We start from the raw sequence: 27,841 nt of genomic DNA, 5'->3' as shown, positions 1-27,841 counted from the left end.
CCTTGGAACGCAGACGCCTGCTGCCCCTGAGCGTTATCACCTGATAGTGGACCACCGGATTGCCTGGGCAGATTTCCAGTCAGCAGAAGTAACCCTGCGTCCGTCATACCTGCCCACATCACGTGGTACAGCATCACCGCACTGCTACGTCGCCTGCTGGATATAAAAGGACGGTACCATCGCAATCATGGTCACTTGGCAGCGGAGGCAGCGACGCTCATTCTTTTCTCTTGGAACGCAGACTTCTGCTGCCCCTGAGCGCCATCACCTGATAGCGGACAGCAAGATTGCCTTGGCTGATTTACAGCCAACAAAATGAACCGTGCATCCTTCCTATCTGCCTACGTCACGTGGTACAGCGTCTCTGAACTGCTGCGTCGCCTGCTGGATATAAAAGGACGGCAAAGTCACAGCGGATCGGCAGCAACGCTCATTCTTTCATCTTGAAACGCAGGTTTGAGCTGGCATTTTTGTATCTTCTGCTTAGGACTGCTCTCAGCGGTGCCTCTGCTGCCGGTGATCTTTCGATACGTGTAGTGCTTTTTGTCCTGCGTGGACATGACAGAAATTGCTGACCTAAAACGTGAATTCCGAACGCAACTGAGAGAGCTAAACGTAGCCTAGGGTACATCAACAAAGACTACGAAGAAATGAAGCAAGAGTGCGCGGAAATAAGGAAGATACAGCACTTAAAGAACCTCATGAACAACCGCTACCAGAGCTTGAAAAACTGAGTAAACAGGCGCGCGACAACTCTGTTAGAGTAACGAAACAGGATCGGAATTCTCGGAACAATATTGAAATAAAGGCTGTGCCGTATGACGATAATGAAAATGTGGAACAACTGCTTGGTAAAGAGGGCGAAGCAGTGGGCGTATCTATAGATAAGCAGGATATCGAGATATTGCACCGTGTTCCCCTTTGTAACGATGTAGAAAGCAAGAACATTGTTGCAGGCTTCGACAGACGTGCGAAACGGGACCAAGTAATTGACAAGGCACGCAGAAAAAAACTAAACACAGACTTACTAGGGTTTTCCTCCAAAGCATCGGTGTTCGTGAGCGAACACCTTCGTCCACAGCTTAAGTTTCTGCTCGGAAAGACTATTACAAAGAAGGAGGAAATGAGTTGGGATTTGCATGGACAAAAGGCGGCAAAGTGTTCGCGCGGACGACAGAGACATCTCGAGTTATCCGGATTTCATGAAAAGCTGATCTGGAAAAGATTGCGTAAGCACCTCTCGCGCTCTTCTTTGCATCTTCTTTCCCCGTGTTGACGAACACACCGAAAAATATCACTTGTCCAAAAAAGAGTGCACACCTTGCTCTTCTACATTTTAATGCACACTTTGCAAGGAACAATTACCATGGGGTAACAACATTTCTTAATGAATTCTGTTTCAAGTTTCATATCATAGTGATCCCCGAAACATGGCATCAAACGCAACAAAAGTGCTTTGTTTGCCAGGTTACAGAAGTGTTTACCTAAACAGGCCTTACAGGCGCGGTGGGGGAGTAATGCAATTGGTATCAGAACAGATGGCGCATGTAGTGCTCCCCGACTTCGCAGCTATTACTCCAGATTACGAGACACTGACTCTTCACTGCAAACAATCAATACTTGTCGTTATTTAGCGGCCGCCGATAGGAGTACTAGTAATTTTTTTGCCTACTTAGAAAAGCTCCTGGATTCGTGTTTGAATAAACTGCGCATTACCATCGGTGGGGATAGCAACATCAATATGCTTCAAACAACTTTACATTCGCAAGATATGTGTTTACTTCTGGATAAATTTCACTGTTAAAACTTGATAACAGAGCCTACAAACATCACCTGTCACTGTGAAAGTCTTCTTGACATATTCATCACAAATAACCCGAACGACTGCACCAAAGCTGGCGTTATAACAGCAGCTGCGGGCTTTGCAAGCCCGGTGAGCGATGCAAGGATTTCGGAAAGCCTTGTGAATTATCTTTAGTTCAAGAAATCAATGGAAATATGCTTGAATATTTTAGACCGGTAGTTGAGGGTATCGACTTTACATCTCTGATTTAGTGTACTACTGCTGATGATGGCTATGACATCGTCTAGAGTATGTTTAAGCGTACCTACACAGATCGTTTTAGGTACAAACCTATCAAAAGGCGTAACAAATATCGTGAGCGTTGGCTCACTGAAGAATTCATCAGAAGGATTAGTAAAAAAACACTATGTGTTTTCAGTTTTTGAAAACAAACAATCCCAATAATTTCTTGCTATTTAAGAAATACAGAAACAGTGTAACAAGGGTTTTACGCATCTCTAAACAAACTTATTTCAAAAATCTTTTGGCCACGTTGCAGCTCACAGGGACGCTCTTCGGAGTGAATTGAATGAACTTTAAATCGCAATGCACTTGAAAGTGAAGAACTTGAAATCGCAGTTATAATGCAAGTTTCAAAGGAAGAGATCTAGCAAATAAGTTCAACGAATACTTACAACAAAAGTATCTGTATGTCTGCCAGTTTGTAAGGGGGCAGGACCTGCGTCAAGTCGTTGAAACAGATTTTTGTCCTGTCTCCTCCTCTGAAAAAGGAAAAAGGAAACTTTAGCAAATAGCAGCCACAGTAACAAAGCATCATTCTATTTGTGTCTGCCGAACTCTCCCACGACTTTCTTTGATCCACTTACTGCAGATTAAGTTTATTCTATTTTTATGTATTTGACGAAAAGCAAAGCGCATGATATTGATTGCTTTCTTACCCGCCCCATAAATTTTGCGCTTGACCTCCTAGTACCTGCTCTGACGCATATTTTTAAGATCTGTTTGTCTACTGGCGTTTTACCTCAAAAAATCCAGCTATCCAGAGTCACTGTACTAAGTATGAAGACGAAAATAAATTTTCAAATTATAGACCTATTTATGTGCGGCCTCTCGTGTCAAAAGGATTGTAAAACATAATTTTTTAAAAAGTTGTAACGCTTTGTGTCAAGCATTCTCTAATATCGCCCCAGCAGTTTGGTTTCCGACAGGGCATGTCGACAGAACTGGCCCTTTCACACAAAAAGAACTTATTAATAAATGTTTCAAAGAAAAATTAACACTACGGGCCTCTATAGATTTTTCTAAGGTGTTTGACAGAATTCATCATAGAACCCGATTTTCTAAGGTAGAACCTTAAAGATTCCGTGATATACCTCTCGCCCTTTTACGATCACATCTTTCCGCGAGACAACAGAGTGTTTCATTAAAAGAGGAGCCATCAGCTCTTCGCAGATTATCTTGTGGAGTGCCCCAAGGCAGTCTATTAGGACCCATTCTTTCTACACTTTACATAAACGACATAGTAAGAATACGCAACCACGCATTCTTTGTAGTCTATGCCGATGACACGAGTTTCTTCAGTCAGAGAATGTTAATGAACTATCATCCATAGGTAGCATCACATGTAGCAAACTGTTAGATTGGGGCAAAGTTAATTCATGCTCAAAGTGCGCAAAAATGCTCGATTACAGTTTTAGTTCAAAAGTACTAAGTTAAAAAATAGATACTGTGCCGGAGGTGAAAATCTTAGCCGTAGTGTTTAATGAACCTTTAAATTCGAATCCATATGTAACCCACGGGATTCGCAACTTGGCAAAGGCCTGTGGCATTCTGTGCAGACTTCGATATTTTTTTCTTCCTAGGATGAAGCTAATGTTATATAATACCTTATTTACTTCACATACAAATTACTGTAGCCATGTTTGGGCAACGACTTGAAAGGCGAACATAGTGCGTCTATATTTAATGTAAAAAAGAGCAATCCGCCATATTGCAAGCTTACCGTAAGATGGACACACACCGTACCTTTTTTTTTAATATTTAATATACTCCCTGCACTACGTATATACGAGTTCATCCTAAGTACGAAGTATAAAACCTAGCTGACAAAATGAAATACGTGCTTTCTCTGGCAGTGCAATCTCAGACAGGAACTTACCTACAACATGAGACATAAAAACACTTGGCCTGTCCTGTTTTCGAGTACTAGTAACGGTTTTAACCGATTAGAACGTCGCTTGCTGTTGTTAATAAACACACTTAAATCCATGGGCGCAGACGCAAAAAAACAGCATCAAGGCCCGCACCCGCTAAATATTTTAGAAACTTATCAGTATAAAGAAGTAGATTAGAGATGTGCATTCCGGAATTTAAAAAAACGTACAAATGTATTCCTTTGTTTCTGGTATTCTTTAAGAAGCATTTGCATGCTACATAGAATTCCTTTATACAGTCTATACTTCTTATATATATGTGTGTACTGAGTGTGTATAATGCTTTAGTGTGCATGTGTATGAGGTACTATTTGCCTATATTTTTGGACTGTAGTGCGGAAATTTATTACCTGTAAATAGGAGCTCATTCAAGTTAACGACCACTGTTATCATGTACAAGTATTTCTTGCCTTTACGTATCACTTTAGAATTTGAAACCGCTCTGCGCTTCCATCAAAGGGGCCAAGGGCCTCAGTCAAGCTTTACATAGCAGCTTTTAGTCCATATCCTCGCATTTTTTCCTGTACTGAGAGAAATGCGAAATAAAATGAATGTGAAAAGAGAAAGAGCGCTCTCGGCGTGGCCACCGAAGCGGTGGCCTTGTGGTAGAGCATCCGCCTCGTATTCGGGAGGTGCTGAGTTCGATACCCAGTGCCGCCGGGTACCCACCGGTTTCTTTAATGGGTACAAGTTTTCCCCTGGCCTGGTGCTCGGCTCTTCTAGGGCGAGATGCTTGGGAAAAGGGTCTTAGACCAAAGTTGCCTTGCCGGATGAGAGATAAGTTCCCCCGTCAAGCAACCTTAAATCCGCCTCGTGCGGTAGAAGCCCGATTTTTGCCTTTTTTTTCCTCGCAAGTCGGACAGCCGGAAAAACCGGCATGTCTAGTCAGCTGTGATACTCTGAAGTTTTCTCTTCGGAACGCAGGATTGCTTACAGTGTTTGTCTTGAGACACGCTGGTTAGAGCGTACGAGTTTTGAGTCGGAACTCCTCACTTTGCAGTGAAACACGAACCACCTTTGCAGGCTGAGTGCTCGAAACTAGGTTGCCCCCGAAGGGGCGCAGCGGGGTTTACGGAGCTTCCTCCAAGCGCACACCCCTGAAGAAGCCGGGCGCCGGGCCGGGGGTGGCTTGTACCCATTTTTACCGGTGGGTGTCCGGCGGTGGGTTTCGAACCAACCACCTCCCGAAGCCGAAGCGGACGCCCAGACCACTAGGCCACGACTGCTGGCTCCCACTCTCCTGTTCGGTGGCATTGAGCGCAGTTTGGCGGCGGGCTGTTTCGAAGCGAAAACTGCAGCTGCTGCGTGGAATTCAGAAAACTTGGTATTTTACCAAGACTGGGTGGTACCAGTTTAAACAATGAGACGGAGTTAGATACTCTAAAGTATAGCGGCCGCGGTGGCTCAGTGGTTATGGTGATCGGCTGCGGACCCGGAACACACGGGTTCGATCCCGGCCGCGGCGGTTGAATTTCTTTGGAGGAGAAATTCTAAAGGCCCGTGTACTGTGCGATGTCAGTGCATGTTAAAGAACCCCAGGTGGTCGAAATTTCCGGAGCCCTCCACTACGGCGTCCCTCATAGCCTTAGTCGCTTTGGGACGTTAAACCCCATAAACCAAACCAAACCATCTAAAGTATACTATCTTTTACAGCTAATCTGCCGAGAAAGTCGGCGCCTTGTGAACAGTCGGTGCGCTCATGCGTATTGATTCTCTCTGTGCAGTTTCTTTTGCGCTGCGCTTCTTCATAATATCGTTCTTACAACGTCTGCAGCATATCTGAGTGCAGTCTGTTAACTCGGATACTTTAATTTTCGATTACTTTTCCAACAATCTGGATTGCTTATTTCAAACAAGAGTTGCATATTCGAAAAAGACAGCCATTAAAGAGCGTCACGCTCGCCTTGAAATCAAGCGCGAGAAGGCGCCTTTTATGGCTGCTAATTTTAATAATTATGAGGGTGCAAAGTCGTTGTGCATTATTACGCGATAACGTATAGAGCTCGTTTGGTCGAAAAGCCGACGGCGTAGTCGGCACCGCCTGTAGGAAATAATCGGGGGCTGCGTAAAAATATCCCCATGTGAACAGCTTGCTGCACGCAAAATGTTGCGGATGGTGTTATACAATTCAGCGTTTTGAGCGCCATAAACTTACTAGTTAAGTTAGAGCGTAGGTCGTGGCAGGGATTCGTACCGGCGACCTATTGTCGAGGGCTCCGTAAAAAAAGTCACATCATGGTAATTTTTGGTTCCAGTGATTTATAATTGATTGCTGTGTAATAGGTGATGACGGGTTAAAATAATATTTGTAATTAATCTATTAATTAAACGAGTGAAAAAATAGAAAAAGCGGTTTGAAAGGTGTCATAACGCTGAAAATGAAAAGCCTATTCTTGCTGATGCTAATCAAGAAAATTTAGAGAGTGTAGTTAATGAATTATATGAAACAATTGAAGTAAGACATCACGTTCAACAACAAACCCCAGTCTATTGGACCTCTGCTTCTCCGTTTCGAGGATTTTAGGAATACTAGATACCCTTCCTGACGTCGCCTCAGGGCACAACCCACTGCCCTCATGGTACAGCCTGCCCACTGTATGCGAATTTCCATTAACATATTGTAACGTAGCGGCCAGCCGAAGAATGAGGCGCGGTGAACGATGGACAAGAGATGATTTAATGACCGCTGGCCTAGCACAAGCGCTCTGTCCCGCGCCACTGCCAGCGTCATCTTCTTAACATTACTCGAGGCCACCGAGCGATCGTCCCGATCGTGAACTGAGGACGACATGGACGAAGGGATGCGTGATTCAGCGATGGCTTCCAGGACAAGAAAGTGCCATGATGATGAAGAGCTATCAAGGCGAAAAGCTGGGCTAGTTGGTGTTGGTGGGTTAGCGCTCGTCCTGTCTCCTCCTCTGTCTTTGTCCTAGTTTCATGCGCTAGTCTTTTAATTAACGATGAAGTGCTGGTCGCCACAGTGGATAAGATGATAGGCGCATGAGTCCCGGTCCACGAAGCATCCGGGCGAGAGGGTGCCAGGAGCTGACGGTCGAGGTCCTTGGACGCACCGAACGCCAGGGGCAGGGGGCGGTGGCTTCATGTGTGAGCAGGGTCTTGGGTCGGTCGGGTCTTGGGTCGGTCGGATCTCGGGTCGTCGTGTCGTGTGGTCCGGGCGAGGGACGGGGCTGGGGTGAGTGGCGAGGTCGGTTCAGGTCGGGCGGGCTGGGGCACGGCCGTGCGGTGCGGACCAGGTACTCACGGCCGACGTCCACGGCAGGCGCAGGCCGCCGAAGCTCCGTGACCAGGATGACGATGAAGGGACCCCGCAGCTCACACCAAATGTAACGTAGCGGCCAGCCGAAGAATGAGGCGGTGAACGATGGACAATAGATGATTTAATGGCCGCTGGCCCAGCGCGAGCGCTTCGCGTTGCGCCACTGCCAGCGTCGTCTTCTTCGGAACAATATTTTCGAAAAAAACAGACACCACGCGAACACATATATGCTTACCACACGGAGTTTTTCACTGACGGCTCAAAAACAGCGGATTATGTCGGAAGCGCGGTAGTACAAGCATGCTGGGAAAAAAATAGTAAGAGTGCCAAACTGTGCGTCCATTTTAACCGCCGAATGTTAAGCTGTTTCTGTTGCTGTTGCTAGAATCATAAGTAACAATATCGAAAACAGCATCATCTACACAGACTAACTCAGCCTGCTCACAGCTTTACATCCCAGAAATGCAGCCGAACCATTAATAGCAAGCATAACACACAAGATAGAAAAAATGACAACGCAGGGGCATACCAGAAAATTCTGCTGGGTGCCGAGCCATGTTGTAATAGTTGGAAATGAAAGAGCCAACTTGTGTGCTGCACAAGCTCATAGTCACAAAATCAAAAACCTCAGTACGCCCCATAGAGACTGCATGAAATTAATAAATTCTAACTTGTAGACCAAATGGTAGACAACTTGAGAAAAGGAAGTAAACAACAAGCTGCATTAGGTAAAACCTGTCTTCGCGGAATGAAAGACCTGTACTCGCCAGGAACGTTTTATGGAAGTAATTTTATGTCGTCGCCGCATAGGACACACATACCTTACACATAACTTCCTAATGACGGAACAACAAGACAAACCTCTTTGTGGAATATGTGGAGACGAACTCACAATAAACCATATTTTAATCTCATGCTCAAAACTCGAAAGACTAAGGAAAAATTACTTCACTCAATTCTATACTGAACACATATCTTTTCATCCAATGCTACTCTTGGGTAATAATGAAATTGTTGAGATAAGTTCTGTTTTTAGCTTTTGAAGAGAAGCTGGTTTTCTCGATAAACTATAAATTTTAACCCATTGCCCCACCACTTTTTGCTACCTCAGCCCCTCTCTCATTCCTGAGAAGACGGCAGAGGTCCCTATTCCATAGGGTCGGAACCTCGAGATCCTTGCCCAGCCAAGGATGGCAGCTGAGGTTACCTGATCCTTTTTAAAGCGTTTTACCATAAGTGACTTCTAAAATTTTGCCTTAATTTTTACTAGGTTGCACGAGTGAACTTTTTAGGCCTTGAACACCACCGTTTATTTACACTTTTGTATAACGTCCTATATAAAACAATTTTCTATATTCTGAGCTTAGCGCATGATAGCCTTAGACGCTTATGCGCCATTGAACCCAACACAACAAATACTTATGCGTCTAGTACCGTAAAAAAAGTGCAATACTAAGAACCGCGCAGACCGTCTACGATTTGGTTATGGGAAATGCTTCATAAAACACGAAAATTCAATATCAAATTTCACGAAAATGTGAGTGCACAAGAAGACTGGGACAAGACAGTGACGCAGGATAAAGCAGTAACTTGCAACCGATTTTTACTGACGACACGGACGAATATAAGTAGTGAAGCGAGTACAACAATACAAAGAAAGTAAGAACTATATGCACGCTGGAGGCAATTCTATTCGGGAACGGCATTACCATATCCGAGAGATTAACGGACGGCGTACTGACGCATCAGAGAAGCACCGGAGCAAGTTTGTCGCTCGCACAACAGGTGTGGTTTATGGTAAAATATTTATTGTGGTCGGGTATACATGGTACATACTGGAAAATGCCTCAATAAAAACTACCGGAACACTAGTAGAATGTGGAACAACGAAGAAACGATGAACTGTTAGATCACTGCCATGATTGTCCCAAGAAAACTTGCGAGGCATTGTTCACAGACGGCTTATTGGAAGTGAGGAGCAGGGACTGCCACTTTTGTGAAATTATAGAGGCGAAACATATTCATAAGAAGGCAGCCGAGTGCGTCAGTGCAACATCGCTAAATATCTGGCGTTGCTGGAAGTAATTGGCACGCACATGCGTTTCCTTCTTCGCTTTGTTCGGTTGTATTCGCATCAGTATACATATGCTTCCGTGTGGCCCATAAAAGCTGTTGAAAGTTAGTGATTTGATCTGTGCGCCTCTATAGTCTCAGTCTTCATGTGCGCTTAAGTTTTCGTCAAAATTATGAGCAACCAACTAGCACAAGAAGCAGCGTTGTTCAATATCAATGAATGCTATCGAGCTGCGAGTTCACCGAGCGCGAGAGAAACTGTGGAAGAGCAATTGCACACCATGAGCAATATATGGAGGTAATGTGTGCAATGTGTAGCATCGTCGCTACAGATCAGGTCATGTTCTCACCAAAATTTTTTAGGTTTTGCTTCGTTTTGCCTGTGAGCACAGAAAATGTTTGCAAAAGCCTATTTTAATTTAAGGATTTTTCGCAAGAGCTTCTGGCACAAAAAAAGACGCAGCTTTATAATCTCTAAAATTAGCATAGACGAATTAAGATATTTTCCGGCGTGTGACGACATATAGCACGAAAGATGCCTTGCTACTTTTGTCGGTTGTTACTGTCGAATCTGTTTAATAATAGGGCTGCACTCCCTAAATAAAAAAATGGCAGAGGCTCAGCTTGGTTAAGCCCGGAAATTGCGCTGTGTCTACCGCCGCTCTGCGCCGACGTTGTTGTTGTTGCGACTGAGAGAAGAATGAAAAGGAAATTGCGCGGGCCTGCCAACTGGCTCGAGCCGAGCCACCAGCGCTGCCACGTGCAGATAGATGAGAGCTACGTTGTTGTTGTTGTTGTTGTGACTGAGAGAAGGATGAAAAGGAAATTGCACGGGCCTGCTTACTGGCTCGATCCGAGCCACCACCGCTGTCACGTGCAGACAGAGGAGAGTTAAAAGATCAGAGGAAAGAGAAAAAGGACAGAAAAGACGCGCGTCGCAGCAAGAACTGCGTCCGCCGGAGCCGATGCTGCTCAAGAAACAGATAAGCGGCCGAAGTCGCGCTCGCCGAAGCGAGAACAGATACTCCGCCCGCCGAAGCGAGAACAGCAAGCCTATGAGAGCTGGAGCTCTGTTTATATAACTGGTATGACGTCACTCCGACCGCAGCGCTCCTAGCGTGAGAAGCGAGAGGCTCACCGCCCGCCGTGTCTACCGCCGCTCTCCGCCGACGGCAAGAGTTGGGGCCCTTCTCTTCCACAGATGGTGTGACGTCACTCCTACCGCAGCGCCTCAAGTGGGAGAAGCGAGAGCCTCACCGCCCGCCGTGTCTACCGCCGCTCTACACTGACGAGCCGAGCTGGGGCCCTGGTTTTTCGCAGCTAGTATGACGTCACGTCTAAGGTCACGCTAAAGGTCAGACCTGTCCACCGCCGCGCTACGCTGAAGGACTCAAACTGGGAGCAGTATTGCTTTCGAAATAATAACAAGTAAGCAAGCTGGTAGGTGTAAAATTGACGCACAGAGAATGCCTGTCTGTATGTAGAGGACGCACTGGTAAATTCCGCCTACTGCTTCCACTGTTTCTATATATTTTTTCACGTCGCAGTGATGTCAACGCGTGCCTCGGATCAGCCATAGGTGACTCATGAGACTACAGAAAGTCACGACTGCGGTACTGCTGGCAGCATTTTCTTTACCTAGGTCCGCTCTCTCCATGGAAGCTTTCACGCATGTTGGTTAACTCGCCGTGGTGTTCAGGGTGCTTTGCTATCGGCTGCTGAGGTCAATGTCGCGGCCTCGATCATGGTTATAGCGAGCCGAGCTTCAATATACATGAAACGCCAAAAAGACTATTCAGAGATATCTCTATGCTCATTAAAAAAGCCCATCTTGTTTGAAAGGACTCAGAGTTCTCCACCATGCCGTGCATCAAATCCCGCACTGTTCTTCATTTGACGTGTTCGTCAATCCATCAGCCGAACCCAGATGTGCGATTGTTTTGCAACTGGAAGTGTTTCCTACCGAGATCTAAGCGCGTGCGCAGTGCGCGTTGATCTTATCGGTTCTGTTTCGCATGGCAGCCGATATGCCCACCTTCCAGGCAAGCACATGTCTTCAAGAGCAGGGCGCACATCTTATCTTAAGTGCTTGTTGGGGTATCTGCGGAAGTCATCGCGTCATATTTTCGTTCACTTTCGACTGGTGTTAGTCAAGCATACAAGTACTGCTGCTTCATGCGCATCGGGAGTCCACTTGTCAGTTATGATCTTTCGTTTTCCTGATCGAGACCCTGGCTACTGAGTGAGTGTTGCTGGCAGTGATCGCTGATACTAGGAGTATACGCAAGCTCGAGCGGAGACCGGCAGTCAAACCAGAGATTTCGCTGAACTCTGTATCCCTGTATCTAACAATCTCTGAATGCGTCGAAAGGCAAGTTCAAGTCAGGCGGGAAATATGGACATCACTACTTCGCGTTGCCCTGTAGTTTAGTTCGTTGCTTTAGCAACAGAATACTTTCGGTTTCTTTCAAAGATTAACTTTAGATCCAGCATGATGCGTTTGCTGCTTTTCTCCCTGAATGTGTGAATTGTTCTTTGATTAAAATGCAGAATGCATAGACATTTATTTATGCTCGTTCTAATCCTGGGCTACTGAGCTGACATCTTTATGGTGATGAATGCAGACGCGGCTGAACATCCGTGCCTCGGTAAAGCGCTTCCCCGAGCTGTCACGGCCAACGACAACATATAGTTCCGGGTTCTACATACATAGCAGCTGTGCAAGTGGATGCATGACGAAAAGCAGAACAAGCCTGTGCATCAGTATGTAATTATCAGTATTTTAAGAAAGCGGCTCCTTATCGGCCCAGTAGCCATAGGGCGTATGCCGGATTTGGAAGTACTCGTTCGTTTTTTTTTGCAGAAGTTGCAAATATAATGAATTTGCATTTTCAACAGATTTTAGATTGTATGTATTTTCTCGCAGACGTCAAAGATAACTCCTTACTTGTATCAGGCCGCTTAATATGTCACATCCTCCAATATCGTCGTCCCACAGATTCGCAAAAGTGCCAAGGTGAAACTACTTGGAGACATATTTCCCCTTCTCAGTTTTACTTGAGATTGTCGAAGCAACAGCCTTCATTATAACAGCGACTATTTCCTTGATACTCATTGACGTCTGTCTTTGCTACTGATCAGGTCGGCCATTGATACCCGAGATAAGTACCAACGTATCTCGGTGCCGCTCCATCGTAGCGTCACAAGGATGCGCAGCCAAGAGACAGTGAGGGCTGCTGCGGTGGCTCAGTGGTTATGGAACTCAGCTGCTCACTCGAAAGACGCGGGCTCGATCCCGGCCGCGGCGGTCGAATTTTGATGGAGGCGAAATTCTATAGGCCCGTGTACTCTGCGATTTTAATGCGCGCTAAGGAATCCCATGTGGTCGAAATATCCGAAGCCCTTCACTACTGCGTCCCTCATAGCCTGAGTTGCTCTGGGACTTCAAACACCCATAAAGCAAACGAAACCAAGATACTGCAAAGCTCGAACGCTCATGCATTTTGCGCTCGTACGCATTAGAGAATCAACAAGAAATTCATCAATATTATAACGAAGTTTTGTCGTACACATTTCGTTTGATTCCTGCAATCATTGGAAACATTCACGAGGTTGTCTGCTTTTCTAGGGCCTCTTGTCACATATCAATGTGGACTATCCACATGCATGATCAGATAAACCACAAAACTGCCCCGGACATTTGAAGTGCTGAGTATTCGAATGGGTAAGATTGCAAATATCCCCCAAAGCTATCAATTGGCAGTGCTATAGGTGAATAAGTTTTGAGGTCGTCGAGTTCTAACAGAAAACGTTTTTGCTATCGCCAGAAAAGGTCTATGCGCTGTTTGTGTGCACGTAAAAAATATCGTTCGGCGCTCTCACTAAATCCAGTTGCTGGAAACCTTTTTTAGTACAAGAGCCCAAGCATGCATCTGCAGCAAGCGCATGAAGTGCAACTTAACTTTTTTCCAAAACATGCACGGCATAAATATTTTTGTGTCCCAGAGTGGACGTGTGCTGAGCATGTGATGCTCTCTTCTACTCTAGTTGGACACAACTCAGGAAAGAAAAGGTGAACACCTATCAAACGGGGCCATAATGCCAATGAAGACCGCCGAGTGGCAGGTTCATGTTCAATATCTTTGAATAAATATTTTTAATATTGGAAAATTGTAAGGTACCGTTATGAAAATAATGAACGCAATGGTCTATTCTTCGGATGTGTAGCTTAAAATTTGTCCATCGCTCGCATGGAGCAATTAAGACTGGCATAGAACACCAATGCGGACAGCTTTGACGATCGCAAGAACATTAATAGCAAATGAATGCAAGCCTGTTGTCGGGATATGTGCGGATATGGTGTTTGATTAGTGAAATCTTGGAGTATATAAAAATTACTCTCATGAACTATTTCCCGTTTAAAAATGCTTTTGTCCAGAATTATTTAGTATGATTTTAATTCCTGCACCCGCTATCATAACAGGGGGACTATCAGGTGGAAAGGGTTTTTAGGCAGTTTGAAGTAAAATAACAGAGAAGTTACCACAACCAATTGACGTCATTGAATAGATAACCTTCTTTGAACTGCATACACCTCCTCGATCTTTAGTTGCATTCGACTATAGTGCAGCATATCCGTATTCGGATTGGTAAGCGCTAGTTTCACCTACTCCTACCCAATCTGTTTGAGCAATCAAAACGCTCGAAAAAATCTGATGCTCGAACCAAACAATGATAAAGTACACTAATCTAGAGTGCCCTCCTCTACGTAAAGAGAGAGGGGAGGATTAGTGGCTTAACTTGTGAACCCTTCGTCTAGAATTGCACCCTTGTTAACCTAGCGCTTTTGCAGAGGTGACAGGAAGTCGACGTCCTTGTTGAGCAGACAGAACATTTTCTTTCCTCTTTTCTTCTCTGTGGGGGGCCACAGTGTGAATATATTACTGCAAGAAACCCCATTCGTATCGGTTGATCCGAAATACTTACATATGTGCTTTTGGTCGGCGCATGTTCAACGGTGGTTCCCATGTGGGCAGACGCTCTGTTGCTGAGCCATCACAGTACACTGCCGTCTCTTCGCATCTTTGCACAACCTTTACACAAATATAACAGAGTAGGCGGATTTAGGCTTTTTATTGGAAGAAGTGGTTACTTGGAATCTTGAGCAAAGGGGTTCAAAGCAAGGAGATCCTACAAAATGTACCTGTGCTCTTCGTAACATTCACAGGAAATTTGCAAAGTCGGCATTACGCCCGTCAGCGAAATGCTCTTGCCGAATTTGATCTTTTGCGTCTGCCGCTGTCTCAGCTACGTTCAGTATAACCAGTGTGTTCCGCACGACAGCACTATTTAAAAAAGTTTCATGTAGCAAGTAACTTCAGCGATAGTTTCTTTCTAGTTGTTCGTCAGGGTACGTAGTGTGTTGAAATTGTTGAAGCCATTATTCGGAGATGTGTGAGGCGAAAATGTTATGTACTTTCTCATCAGAAAGCAGTCCACAGTTGCTCTGCACGAAAACCAGGAAAGTATTCACAAAAGCACGTTTTTACCTTTCTTTTCCAAAAAGCACTAATGAACCGCACTATCGAAAAACTCCTTGATTGTGAGTTTAAGAGTCTTCAAGTAATAACCCGACGTTCCAGAATCTTATTCAAGATACTATTTCAGCTTATTGAGAGCGAAAACTGTATAGCATACTCTGTCAAAATAACAAACCACATATTTTTAGAATTTTTTCATTTACCATAATTTTGCCCCGCCGTAGTGGCTCAATTACAAGCATATATTTAGAGTGCTTTCTTGAAAGAACTTGCAAAAAGCCAAGGGAAGCTCGTAAACCGTGGATCAACAGAGACTGCCTCGAAATGATAACAAAGAAAAACAAACTCTACAGCCGTTTCCTTTCTTCAAGAGCTCCCGATGACCTTAAAGCTTTTAAAAATTTCAGAAACCAGGTAACATCAATTCTTCGCCAAGCAAAGAAAGATTACATGAATAAGCTATTCAACTCCAATACAGTAAGACGAAGCGATCTTGTTTGGAAGGAAATTAACAATATCTTAAACCCTCAAAGAGACCCCCAAACTTGTACATCGATCACAATAGGCGACTGCGCGTTATCCGGAAGGCAGCTGGCCAATCGCTTCAACGATCACTCTGTTTCACTTGTCAGGAGTGCTCATGATCAACGCTCTGCACAATATCTAAAATTTCGTACCCCTGAAACTGCGTTTCTGTCGCCGACAGATAAGCATGAAATTCAAAGTCACTTCGCAACCCTTCGTGATAGCAGGTCTCGTGATATAGATGGCTTCCAGGTGCAACCCTTTAAATATGTCATTGATATTATCAGCCAAGTATTAGAGTACATATTCCATATCTGCCTAGAAAACGGAGTATTTCCAAAGCGGATGCAAATGGCTAGGGTTTCTGTTATCTATAAAAGCGGTGACAGAAACGACCTCTCTAACTATCGTCCAATATCGATACTTCCCGTCTTCTCAAAATGTCTAGAAAAGGTGACGTTTAAACGTATTGCTAGCTTTAGTAAAAAACACAACCTAATAACTACATGTCAGCATGGTTTCAGAGAAGGCAGGTCGACAGAGAGCGCCCTCCTTGTGCAGAAAGAATTAATACTGGAATCATTTGAAAAGAGGGAGCTTGTTCTGGGCATATTCGTTGATTTTTCAAAAGCGTTCGACCGGATCAACTATGAGACTTTAATAGCCAAGCTGGACATATACGGTTTTCGGGGCGTCTTTCTTCAGTTAATCCGATCTTACTTAACCTTCCGTTGTCAGCAGGTCAAGATTGACAATCAGCTTTCCGATATACAGCCTCTACGAGCTGGTGTTCCTCAAGGCAGCATATTGGGTCCACTGCTATTTAATCTTTACATAAATGATGTTACTAGTCTAGATAACAAATGCACATTTATAATGTATGCTGATGACACCAGCCTATTTTTTAAATCAACTAATGTATATGATCTCTTTGGGCAGGCGAATCAGTGTTTGCTTTCCCTCCATGAATGGACAGCCATTAACTACTTGGAAATGAATACCAAAAAAACCAAAGCAATGCTTTTCCGTCCCAGAAATAGGATCATTGATTTCCTGGGATATTCGCTGTGGCTAGGTTCGGTAAAAATTGAGCTTGTCTCGGAATTTAAAAGCCTTGGAGTGTATTTTAATGAACATTTATCTTGGAATAAACATATAGATACTACGATTAACAAAATAGCTAAGGTAGTTGGTATTCTTTCCAGGCTTCGGTACTGTTTACCGCAATGTGTAAAAAAAATTTTCTTTCAGTCCCTATTTTCTTCTGTTATAGGTGACTGCTTTTTGGTTTGGGGGACCACCACCTTTTCGAATATTAGCAAGCTTCATAGATTACAAAAACGAGCCCTTAGAATCATCATCAACGTTTCTCGAGACGCACCAACGGAAGCGATTTTTCGTAAATTGAATATAATTCCTATCCCGCAGCAATATAAACAAACCTTATTAAGGCGCTACAGGACTACAGCCATAAACACAGCTATCTTCTTCAAGGAACTCTACAGACTTGAACGCAAGTCCCACATTTACAGCATTCGTACAAAAAATCATTTCGTCATTCCACAAACCCGAACAAATTACGGATGGCAGAGCATTAGTTACACCTTGCCTCTTATTCTAAACACAATTCAATAGTTACAGTGTGCAGATAACGCTATTATTATTTTTATTACCTCACTGAAAGTGTGCATTTCTGTAAATATGTTTTCCACACTGCGTGTATGTTTTTTCTTCTTTGCCGCAATCATATGTCACCTTTTCTACAGTCTTTAGTTAAACATTATCTGAAAGTGCCATTTCGCCCTGTTGTTTCTGTTAAAAATATATTTCATTATATAGTCAACTCTTACGCCGAAGTTACCAAGTTTTTGTACAGGGCGCAGCCCCTCGTTAAGCCTTTAATAGGCTTTTTGACTGCGCCCCTAGCATCCTTGTGATGTTGAAATAAAGATGACTTGACTTGATTTGGTTACGGCGCTCGGCTGCTGACCCGAAAGACGCGGGTGCGATCGCGGCCGCGGCGGCCGAATTTCGATGGAGGCGAAATTCTAGAGACCCGTGTACTGTACGATGTCAGTGCATGTTAAAGAACCCCAGGTGGTCCAAATTTCCGGAGACGTTCACCACGGCGTCCCTCATAGCCTTAGTTGCTTCGGGACGTTAAACTCTAATAAACCAAACCAAACCAAACCATTTACCATAATTTTACTCGTTCATCTTGCAAGCGCTTATATGAGGCTTGCATAATGAATACGAGAGAGCCTAAATCCGTGTCTTCACGCCTCTTGCACATATAAGTTACTCTTTTAAGGCGGAAGCCTTTAATGCCTCATCGTTGTAAGCAAGAGCTGTCGACAGAAAATGTCACGCTTTTCAGTTGGTCGAAACGGTCGTAACGTCACAGTGCGCGAATTTCAAACGGGGCCAATTGTACTTTGGGTACTAACCATGCAACCAATTAAAGGGATCGTATAGTGATGCTCCAAGTAAGTTTGGGTTCAGTTAATTGCTTACTTAACCAATTAGTCCAATTAACCTTTCTTGTCAACCCAGATAAATAAATAAAACCGAGTAAGAAATTGGCCGAGCTTGGGAATCGAACCCCGGTCCCCGGAGTGCGAGTCGAGCACGCTACCACTTCGCCATGCCAGCTCGATGGTTTGGAATGAACAAAGGTGCGTCTAATGAACACGGTGTCTTCGTTCACTCCCATCTTCCTCCCTTCTCTTCCGGCGAGGTTTAGGTGTCCACCGAGATATGAGAGACAGATACATTTCCTTTCCTCAAAAACCAATTCACTGACGAGCAAGGCGTATTTGTCCGCGTTTCAGATTGGTCCAAATTGTCGTGATGTCACCACGCGCGAATTTTGACGGGTGTCCACCGAAATATGTGAGACAGTTACTGCGCAACCTTCTTTCGTCAAATACAATTTTCGACTAGTGTCTACTGAGATATGCGAGACAGTTAATGCGTAATTTCCTTTCCTCAAATACAATTTTCATTTTCTTCATTACGGCCCCTCTTTCTTCTTTCACTCCACTTCCTCCCTTCCTGTACAGTGCGGCTCAGGTGTCCACCGAGACGACAGAGAATTACTGCGCCATTTCCTTTCCTTAAAAAGCGTTGCGTTCAAAGGGCAAGGCATCGCGCCGAACGGGTGGTGGCGTTCAATGGACTCCGTGGCAGCGCTACAACACGCTGTCGCGTTCCACTCCTTAAAGGCGAAGCTTAAGCGTCATTAATTGGCAGTTAATTAATGCACCAACAAAATGTGAAGTGAACAATCGCGTAGCAGAATGCAGCACTCAGGCTTTCGCCTTTCAGCACTTTAGCCGCTAAAGTTCCGCGTAATTTTTTTAGTTTTCTTTTCTTATTACCCACTAGCGCCGTGCCATTTTGTAATTAGAAATAGAACATATTAATATACTATCTAGAAAAGCGCCAATTACCGAATAGCCGAAAGAAGTGGCCTCCAGTAGTCGGCTCCTGATCGCACTGATATATCCAACATCCACTTGTACCACCTATCTCAACTTTCAGCCTTACAAGCGAGGATAATCAAGGCAATGTTGTGATAGGGTTTTGAGACTGCAGTTTCCTTTTAGACCAGGAAACCGGCATTTGAGCCCAAAATATAGTTTGACCAAGTGTATAGCCTGGCGAACTACGGAATTACCTGTAGGTGTATGGAAAATGGAGTTCTTGAGAGTACCGTTGGCTGTGTGTCATGCTGTGTCTTCCAAGCTGGATCCACTTCAAACTCCTCCAGATCCTCTTGCTATTTGGTGGCAAGCATGGCAAACTCCGTGGACCGCCTGAAAGCAGACCGCCGCTTTGGAGTGGACTCCCGCTGGAGCTGGGTGACGGCAGGCTTCCTAAGCTGGCTATTGTTCATGACGACAATGCCACAACAATGCATGGGCGTTCTCTTCTACGGTATCGTTCACGACTACGGAGTAAACAGGGGTCAAGCGGCGTGGCCACTGGTTTTCTTCGGAACCTCCACATCTTTGTCAGGTACGCAGTATGGTCACAACGCTTCTTTGACGGGTAGTAAGCTCAAAATAATGTGTTTGAAAGGCTGAAAAATGTTTACGCGAAAAACGAACCCTACTGTTCTGGGAAAATTCTTTTGTTTGCTGATTCGATTAACTTAACTCCGAAATTTAGTGCCCCGCCGCGGTGGCTCAGTGGTTACGGCGCTCGGCTGCTGACCCGAAAGACGCGGGTTCGATTCCGGCCGCGGTGGCCGAATTTCGATGAAGGCGAAATTCTAGAGGCCCGTGTACTGTGCGATGTCAATGCACGTTAAAGAACCCCAGGTGGTCGAAATTTCCGGAGCCCTTCACTAAGGCGTCCCACATAGCCTTAGTTGCTTTGGGACGTTAAACCCCAATAAAAAAATAACTCTCTAGTTGAAGGAGATATTATTTTTTAATGGGAGATTTGAAGCTGTCGATTAGCAATAGGCATACCTGTTTTTAGAATTTCTAAAACTAGATTATCATCTACGCTGTGGTGCAACAAATTTTCGCATTTCTCGCATAATTTGAAAGTCGCGCGACCGTGTTGCTCGCAAGCCGATGTCTATGAGCAGCCGTCAATCGCCAGCGCACGTGCCAGTTGAACTTTTCGTGCCCGCCTGGGCAGGAGCAATGAGCAGCGGTGAAGAAAGCAACGCGGATGGTTCAGGGAAGATCACGTGTCACGTGCTTTTTTGCAGTCAGGTGATTTCATGAACGTCGTTGTGTGCACACAGTGTTGCGTAATTTTTGATACGAGCGAGAAATGGCCAAAATATTTTTGGTCACAATGCGAAGGGCATTCGCGCTTACGAAGTTTTAAACAAAGATATAGTTGCAACTAAAGGCCTGCTATAAAACTCTACTGCAACAAGGCTTCACCAGGGTGGAAATTTGGGCAAGTCGGTGCTGATCCATAACATAAGAGTAGCGCAAAACCAGGACGACGGACACAAGGGGAGAGAACACACACCAACAACAGCGTCTGTGTTGTTGGTGTGTGTTCTCTCCCCTTGTGTCCGTCGTCCTGGTTTTGCGCTACTCTTATGTTATGCAACAAGGCGTGTGTCTGCAATAGTTGTATAGATAACTTTTATAATCTTGTTAACTAGCTTATTAGTGAAGACGATTCACCGGTTTCCTGACTCCCGTCAACACTGGTATTAGATTGCCGAAAGAGTCTACTTTTAATCTCGAAACCCATATTTTTAAAAACTCTCTCTTTTTAAAAGAGCTCTTAAAAGAGCTCTCTAAGATAGCTCTGGATTGAGTGAAAAAATGAGCTCTTCCGGTTCATGCGATATGTCGCGGTGTCCATTGCTGGTAAGTTCGGTGACTGTGACTCGGCAAGCCGCTTTCTTGTCCAATGCATTTGGGCACTTTGAACAGGCGTCTAGAACAGCTCACAATTTATTTCGCTGCCGCGGTTGGGCAGTCGCCAATATCATCAAGGCTGTCACCATCAATAACGCTTTTGTGTGGCGCGGGCGAATCGTCAGCTCTCCATTCTTCTGTTGTCGTCTTCCTTGTATGCTTCTACTGCACGCTGTGAAAAATACGAGCTTTAAAGATTCAGAACCATTACACTACACACATAACCGAATTCAGGGTCATGGCCTATATCTTAGCATGCAGCGTAACGTGAAGGCAAAAAGGAGCGCGTGGCGCTTAGCTACATTACAGTGCTACATTACAGTGCTATATTCAAGCCGAAGACCGCTTTAAATGAAAAAGCTTTAATGCTTCCACGTGACGGCGAGCCGATGAATACAGTACGACAATTAGGCTGTGGCATGATTTAATGGTAGATGGCTTAGTGCTAGTGTTCCCGCCCGTGTCACTCACCACTTCGCCGTCCTCTAGTCAGTGAAAATATGCGTCATTAACCTGCTTCTAGAAAAAAAAAGTTCTCAGTAGAATGTGCCATTTCGGTAACATTTAAGAGTGGCGCTCAAAGTGCTTCTTATGCTTCTGTTGCCGCTAAATGACTTCATGTGAAAGCGTAGCCTCCTGACATGTTTATATCTTGAACAACCGATGTTGACTGCAACCATTGCTTAATGTTTTAAATGATCTGAGCGTTGCAAAGCATGGTTGGGAATAATGTGTAGAATGTAGCCGGCTACCGTTGCTAAGCAGGGCGATTGAAATACTTTCAAAAGCGGAGTCGAGCACTTTTCTTTCTCAGTTTTTCAGGTTAACGAGGTGGATTGTAAGGAAAAGTGAACGTAGCAGCTGGAAACAGTGGGAACAGCGGGCGAACGAGGCTGGAAAATTAGCGGCGTTACGGTTGTAGCTGCAGCAGGTGCAGACCAGAGTGAACTGAAAATTAGTAGGAGAGATTTTTATTCTGTGGAAGGCGTGGCTGGCCTGATGAGGAGCATGACCATTGAGAGACGGGAAAACAATAGAACAACCAAATAAAGGCCCCCTCTGTAATAGCTGCATAAGGCTGGCCCAGTAATGCTGGGTAATTCCTAACATCATTGTCGTTGGGGAAGTTATTCCTTCAGGTGCTTTTAGTTCGGCTCTCAAGAATATAATTTCATGTGTGTTGTGCAATTGGACCGAATTATAAATGTCAGCATGCGAATTATACCGACGGCGTCGTATTGCGTGCACTACCGAAGAGTGTTATGAAAAATCACGAAATTTCTCTTACAACTAGACGTATACCATGTGGTATGAAAGCGACTTCAAACGGTTTGTTCAGGATAATTCCCAACTTCCGTAAAAAAAGAAAGAAAGCCTTCCAAAAACATGAGTATACGCAAAGACTTGGTTACACAAGATAGAGAAGTTTTGTGGCTGGCACCGGGCTCGAAAAGGGCGTTTTTATACAGTACTAGTGTTTCTCTACCTCACCTTCTGCGCAGCGCCTGAAGAAACGCTTAGGGTTTGGTTTCCTGGTATGATTATTACAACCTTACTCGTGCGTAGCTTAAAAAGCGCTCGCTGAGTTTACGCTGTTAATGCTGCCCGTTCCATGCAAAATCAAAAGCACTAACCGAATACTATGATCGTAATGCTAATGAGGTGCAAGAATTTTTAGCTTGCCATCAATGACACAGATACATGCTGTTGCTGCAAATGTTGGCAGCGTGTTATTAGATACACCTCAAAATAAGGAGGATCTTTTCTACTGCTTTTTTAATGTATTGGCTACTTGTAACTGATTCAAGGATTTGCTTCGCGAAATAGCTTACTGAAGAGCGAAATTGAATTTAAAACAATGCACGCCATCCATAGCTGTCGCGCAAGGGGCGGAAAATTATGGCTTGCTCCATTGTGCAGAATTTGTTCGCTCAGTATTCAGGTTTTCAATTGCAGGTCCAGTGATGGGATACTTTTGCAAGCGATTTTCTTGCCGGGCCGTAATTATCGCCTGCTCGGTCACTGGAGCAGTTTCTCTCGGGGCATGCTGCTTGACCAACGACATATGGCTGTTGACGTTCCTTTTTGGCTTTGTACAAGGTAAGGTGCACTCCAAGGTTGGGTACGCTCTAAATCTTTTACAAACTAGGCATTGAAATCAAGTTTGTGAAGAGGAGCGTTATAATAAGGCATATTTTAGAAGAAACAACGAAATGGTCTTGATAGTGACCTGACGGGTTCTATTGCAGTATAATATTCAGCTACTTGAGGAAGAAATAATGATGTTAGAGGGCAGATACATTAAAATGACCAGTACGCGAGTTCATAAGATTTTTTAGAGCGGCTGCTGCTGCATTAGCGAAAATCTCTTGAGATAACACCGATGATATGTATTCTAATAAGGGAGTAATTACTCATTGCCATCCGCTGTTGGCTGCTATTCAGTGCGCTTGGGGGCATGGCAATAACATATCTACTCCACTTTTTGCGTTTCTCTTAAATATTTGACCAGACATTCATTGCTGACTTGGTCTGGCGCTCAGTACAGGTAACAGAAGAGAAAATGTCATCTAATGGTAACTTGATGGGAATTTGCCTGTGCGAGCCGTAAAATAAAACTCCATTTATTTTGTCTTAGAAGCAGCGCACTAATTGAAGTACTGAACCAATAAAGTAAGTGGTCACCCATTTCTTGTTTGAAACAAATCGCTTAGATCTCTTTCAAACTGCACTCTCGTTTCATGAGCTTTGCCATTCACCATGAATGGGACAGTAACATATATCCAAAAAACTTGCAAAAGTGGAAGAAATACGGTACTGTTCTATAAAATAAAACTGCTGATGCTTAATTTTAGGTTAAAGTTCAGAGAAGATTTTTGAAACAGCGATCTCTTCAGATATACTTGTAATCTCATTGCAGGGGTGGCGAGGTCGGGCAACCTGATCGCAATCAAAGTCCTTGCTACTCAGCATTTTGAGAGGCTCCGTGCAACTGCCAGCAGCGTCATCTTTTTCTTTGCTGAATTCAACATGGTGTTGGCTCCGCCACTGGCTGAGCTCTTCCGCTCCACGTATGGTATCCGCGGCACTTTCTTGCTGCTGGGTGGCCTCACCCTCAACTCGTGTCCCGCAGTCATAGTCCTCCGAAGCCCGGACTGGTTGAAATCCAAACTAGATCCTGAGGACGTGTCAGAGTTAAAAGATGTGCAAACTGTGAATCGGGAGAATCTACCTCTCCGAGATGATCTCTGCGATGAAACTGCCGAACAAGGTGCCGGAGTTGCAATCAACAAGCTGGAATCCGCGGACAACAACAAAACTTCGTCCTTCCGTACCACCACGAGAGGCGTTGGGCGTGTGGGTTTGTACACGCAGAGGTATAAGTTAGGGGGACGGGAAGAGGAACGTCAGCGAACCAGCGCCCTCTTTGTAAAACTGTTCTTGACCTTGCCGTTTGCTTTACATGCTTTAACTTTCATAGTGCTCATTTTTGGAATGGCAACTTTTCTGCTATTTTCAGTGGACATTGCAAAAGACAGGGGTGTTCCCCCTTCTAGTGCTGTGTTCCTCATGACAGCTTTCGCATCGGGTGACCTCATCCTCATGCCCCTTAGTGGCCTGGTCATCGACACTGGATTGCTGAGCCTAGAAGCAGTGATGTTTTTGGGCTTCTTTCTCGAAGCCGTTGCGTTTGAACTGTTTGTCTGGTTGAGGACATTTCCAACGATGCTGGTCTGTTCAGTGCTAATAGGTGCCAGCCACGGGTCCAGGATTTCATTGCAAGCTCCAGCACTAGCCAAAGATTTTGGCATCGAGGCGCTGCCGCTTCTTGTGGGAGGTGTGTTGTTCTGCAATGGTGTGTCGCTCCTAACAAGACCAGCTTTGGTTGGTATGCACAACAATCTGTTAAACTGTTGCCATCATTTACCTGCCTTTAAGTTGCATATGACGGAAACATCTTCACGTGAAATATGAAAAGCATAGCGGAGCATTTTTTTATTATATTTTTGAGCAGAAAAGTAGTAGTGCGAGCATTTTTTGTCTCTAACACTATATTTCAGAAAGTAGAAGAAAAAAACAACTACATGCAAACAGTGCTCTACCAATTAGCTGGAGGGGAGGCTGTCCAGCCTTCTACTTTCTAGTCTACTTGTGCTGCGTGTAACCTAACGTTTGGCGTCTTCACCAGCGGCGTGTTCAACCTTGGCCGCAGCCGTGGAACGTAGTGTAATACCGCAAGTACCACGTGAGACTTGTTAAAAGGGGGAGACGGCCGCTGTCCGAGGTTGCCTGAATCGAGTCTCTCGCTAAATTATCGAGCGCACCCGGGTTAGGAACGAGGAACACGTTGCAACATGCTATAGGCGGAAGGTAAAAACCTAAAAAACATTTCATACGGTGTCCTTGGTAACAATGACTCCTGGCCTCCGCCATATTCGAGGTAACGAGCCCCTCGTTCTGCTGCCTTTGTCCTCTCAGTCACTGTAGGTTACGGGATCCATAACAAAATAACTCCCGCCTAACTTATTTGGCATGAAAAACAAGTAGCCTCAGTGAATTGTCACTCGCGGCCGTTACAGTTTGAAACAATTCTAATATTGCTGACCATAGTTCACTCGTCAATGACGTTTGTTTTCTTGGTGCTTATTGTTAATTGATGTTTATTGCAGCGAAACGCTCTTTTAGCTGAAGGACAATAGCAGGCTTCCGGAACCTTTATTGAACTCGTAACGTTTTTAGAATCATGCGATTGGCCTATAGCACTGTGCTTTCACGCCCAGGCATTCCTAAAAATGTTCAGTGAACAACACTGAAACCTCACCGTACTTATTCTGCAGTGTCATTAGAATAGACAAACCTTGCTAACTGAAATAGCCCTGACCCCTTCGGACATGGGCTCTTCATTTAAAAATTTCCTTCTCTATTCAGTATTTAGTGCGGTTTCCTTTGCCTGAGCGTCGTAATTCGTACCACATACATGGATGAACGTTGCGTGCTTGTTATCTGTCTTAAACTTCCTGGATAATAGTAACAAAGATAGGTAAAGTGACAAAATGTTGATTTAGAAGAGATTCATTATACAATATTACCGAGAAGTTACGAAGTTTATGTGTAAAATGGCGATAAAAATCAATAACACCGCAAGTTTTGTGCTGATAGCATCTTTCATGCTGTTTAGTGGCTGCCTTCCCTGATGCATATATCTTCAGTCGTCTTCTCCACAGTATTTTAACATTGTGTCGTTACAAAAACGCTACCAGACGCAATATCCAGTAGCGAAATATGCGCTATAAAGAATATTTTGAACGCCACTAGGGACATTTTTTACTGATAATTAAAAGTGCTAACGAAATGTCCATGATTTGTTCCCTTCGAAAAGTTAATAGAGTTTTCTTTGCAGGTTACTGCCGCGACACTCTTGGATCCTACGACTTGCTGCTTCATTTGGTGTGTCTTTCAAGCGTTGTCCTTTGCGTTGCATGGGTGATTAAGCATATGACTGGAAGACAGGAACATCGGTGAATCACTCTGAAAACATAAATGAGTTTGATTTTATGAGATGTCAAAATGTATGCATCAGCGTTCATCTATATGCCTGCTACGAAACACCAATTCATTATTCATCCATCGGCTGCGAGAACTTGCCCCGCGCTTGCATGAGTCTGTGCCGCTATCAGGAGCAACCTGTCAAGGCTTTGAAACATAATAATTGGTTTCATTATGATCAACCCAGCAACGCCTAATGTTCGACAAAGACGTCTCTCGAAAATCTGCAATTAAACCTGTTTCGCTGCGGCCAGTGTGAACCGAACATCACAAATTTCCTATTCTAATACATGTACCCGGCCATGCATCCATCAGTCTCCTCCAACCGCCCATTTACCGAGCTAAGTTCGTCTTCCTTTGAAATGATAAGAGGGATAGAGATGCTCTTTAATTGAGAAACAGAGAAATAAGCCGGCGTGTAAATCCGCTGACTTGCTACTTTGCGTGGGGAAGGGATTTGGGGAGAGAAATATAGAATGAGAGTGCTGTAGAAAATGGGTCGAGAAAGTTCGCAAGAACGTACACTGAGATTGCTGAACAGAGGGACTAGAGTTTGTCTAAAAGACTAATGTCTACCAAAATAATCAAATAAAAATTGGAGGACGCTTAAACATCGCCTTTAAGAGTGGAACGCTACAGCGTGTTGCAGCGCTGAAAGGGTATTACTCATGTACGCATCAGTACACAAATGCACTTCACGAACTCAAAGACCACAAAGCATTTTTGTATCTTCTATTAATTGTCGCCTATGTGATGCGCCTTAAACAATCGAACACTATTGGCTGCAAAGACGCAATATTGTTTCGAGACATTCTACAGAGGACTCTGAAGAAAGACTTTGTTTTGAATTCTCACAGTGCATGCGTTGCCTGTTGACCACACAACATGACCACGAACCCTTTGACATGATTTTCACGCTCGGAATGCAAAGTCTATGGAAACGAGCATGTTGGTTCGGCATGCTAAGCTTGTCATCTGCTCCAGCCCCCATTTCGGCCAGATGGTGTGCCGGCTGAAAACACTTGCGAAGACAATGACTATCAACAGGACTGTTTCCCGTTATTGATATTTCTTGTCTTTCCATGCCATAGTTTTTGTTAATTTGTGGTATGAAGTGCGCTTTAGTTGTGTGGTGTTGCGTTTTCATTCAACTTTCTAGGCTACTGGCTGATTACTTTTTAAATATTGTATATAGCTCTTTCCTACGTATAAACGCGTGTAATAAACAACATGCCGAAAAAAAGCCTTCGTTGCGTATTGTTTCTGCTAGCCTCGCAGTGTAAAGGACCTGGGTTCGATTCCTCCTGTCTCCAAAAGAAGTTTGAGACCACTGCGTCGACCCGCATTTCAGCAACGCGAAAGCAAAAAGTCCACATACTATATCGGCGTCCCTGGCCATTCTCACGTCGATGTACAAAATTGACGTCAATGGCTATTTTGGCGTCTAAGTGCATTTTTCTCGT

At 44.4% G+C, this 27,841-nt stretch overlaps 1 protein-coding gene across 5 annotated transcripts; it reads left to right on the top strand.

Annotated features, from left to right (window-relative positions):
• Nucleotides 1-184: 184 nt before the first annotated feature.
• Nucleotides 185-27,841, top strand: LOC149333151 (monocarboxylate transporter 3-like). 5 transcript variants are annotated; one of them, XM_089558576.1, is made up of 6 exons: nucleotides 185-454; nucleotides 11,992-12,130; nucleotides 19,205-19,452; nucleotides 22,788-22,931; nucleotides 23,752-24,720; nucleotides 26,233-27,841. In XM_089558576.1, the coding sequence occupies exons 2-6, from the start codon at nucleotides 12,096-12,098 to the stop codon at nucleotides 26,352-26,354; spliced, it is 1,518 nt and encodes a 505-aa protein (XP_089414702.1). In that variant the 5' UTR covers nucleotides 185-454; nucleotides 11,992-12,095; the 3' UTR covers nucleotides 26,355-27,841. The 5 variants fall into 5 exon arrangements, with proteins under 5 accessions (XP_089414702.1, XP_089414704.1, XP_089414703.1 ...); XM_089558575.1 differs by lacking the exon at nucleotides 185-454 and adding an exon at nucleotides 11,511-11,609; XM_089558578.1 differs by lacking the exon at nucleotides 11,992-12,130.

The sequence above is a fragment of the Amblyomma mixtum genome, chromosome 8, assembly GCF_055824585.1.
Source record: "Amblyomma mixtum isolate Tamu chromosome 8, ASM5582458v1, whole genome shotgun sequence".
Classification (NCBI taxonomy): Eukaryota; Metazoa; Arthropoda; class Arachnida; order Ixodida; family Ixodidae; genus Amblyomma; species Amblyomma mixtum.
Note: the sequence above shows the minus strand (reverse complement) of the source record. Positions and strands in the feature narration are given on the sequence as shown.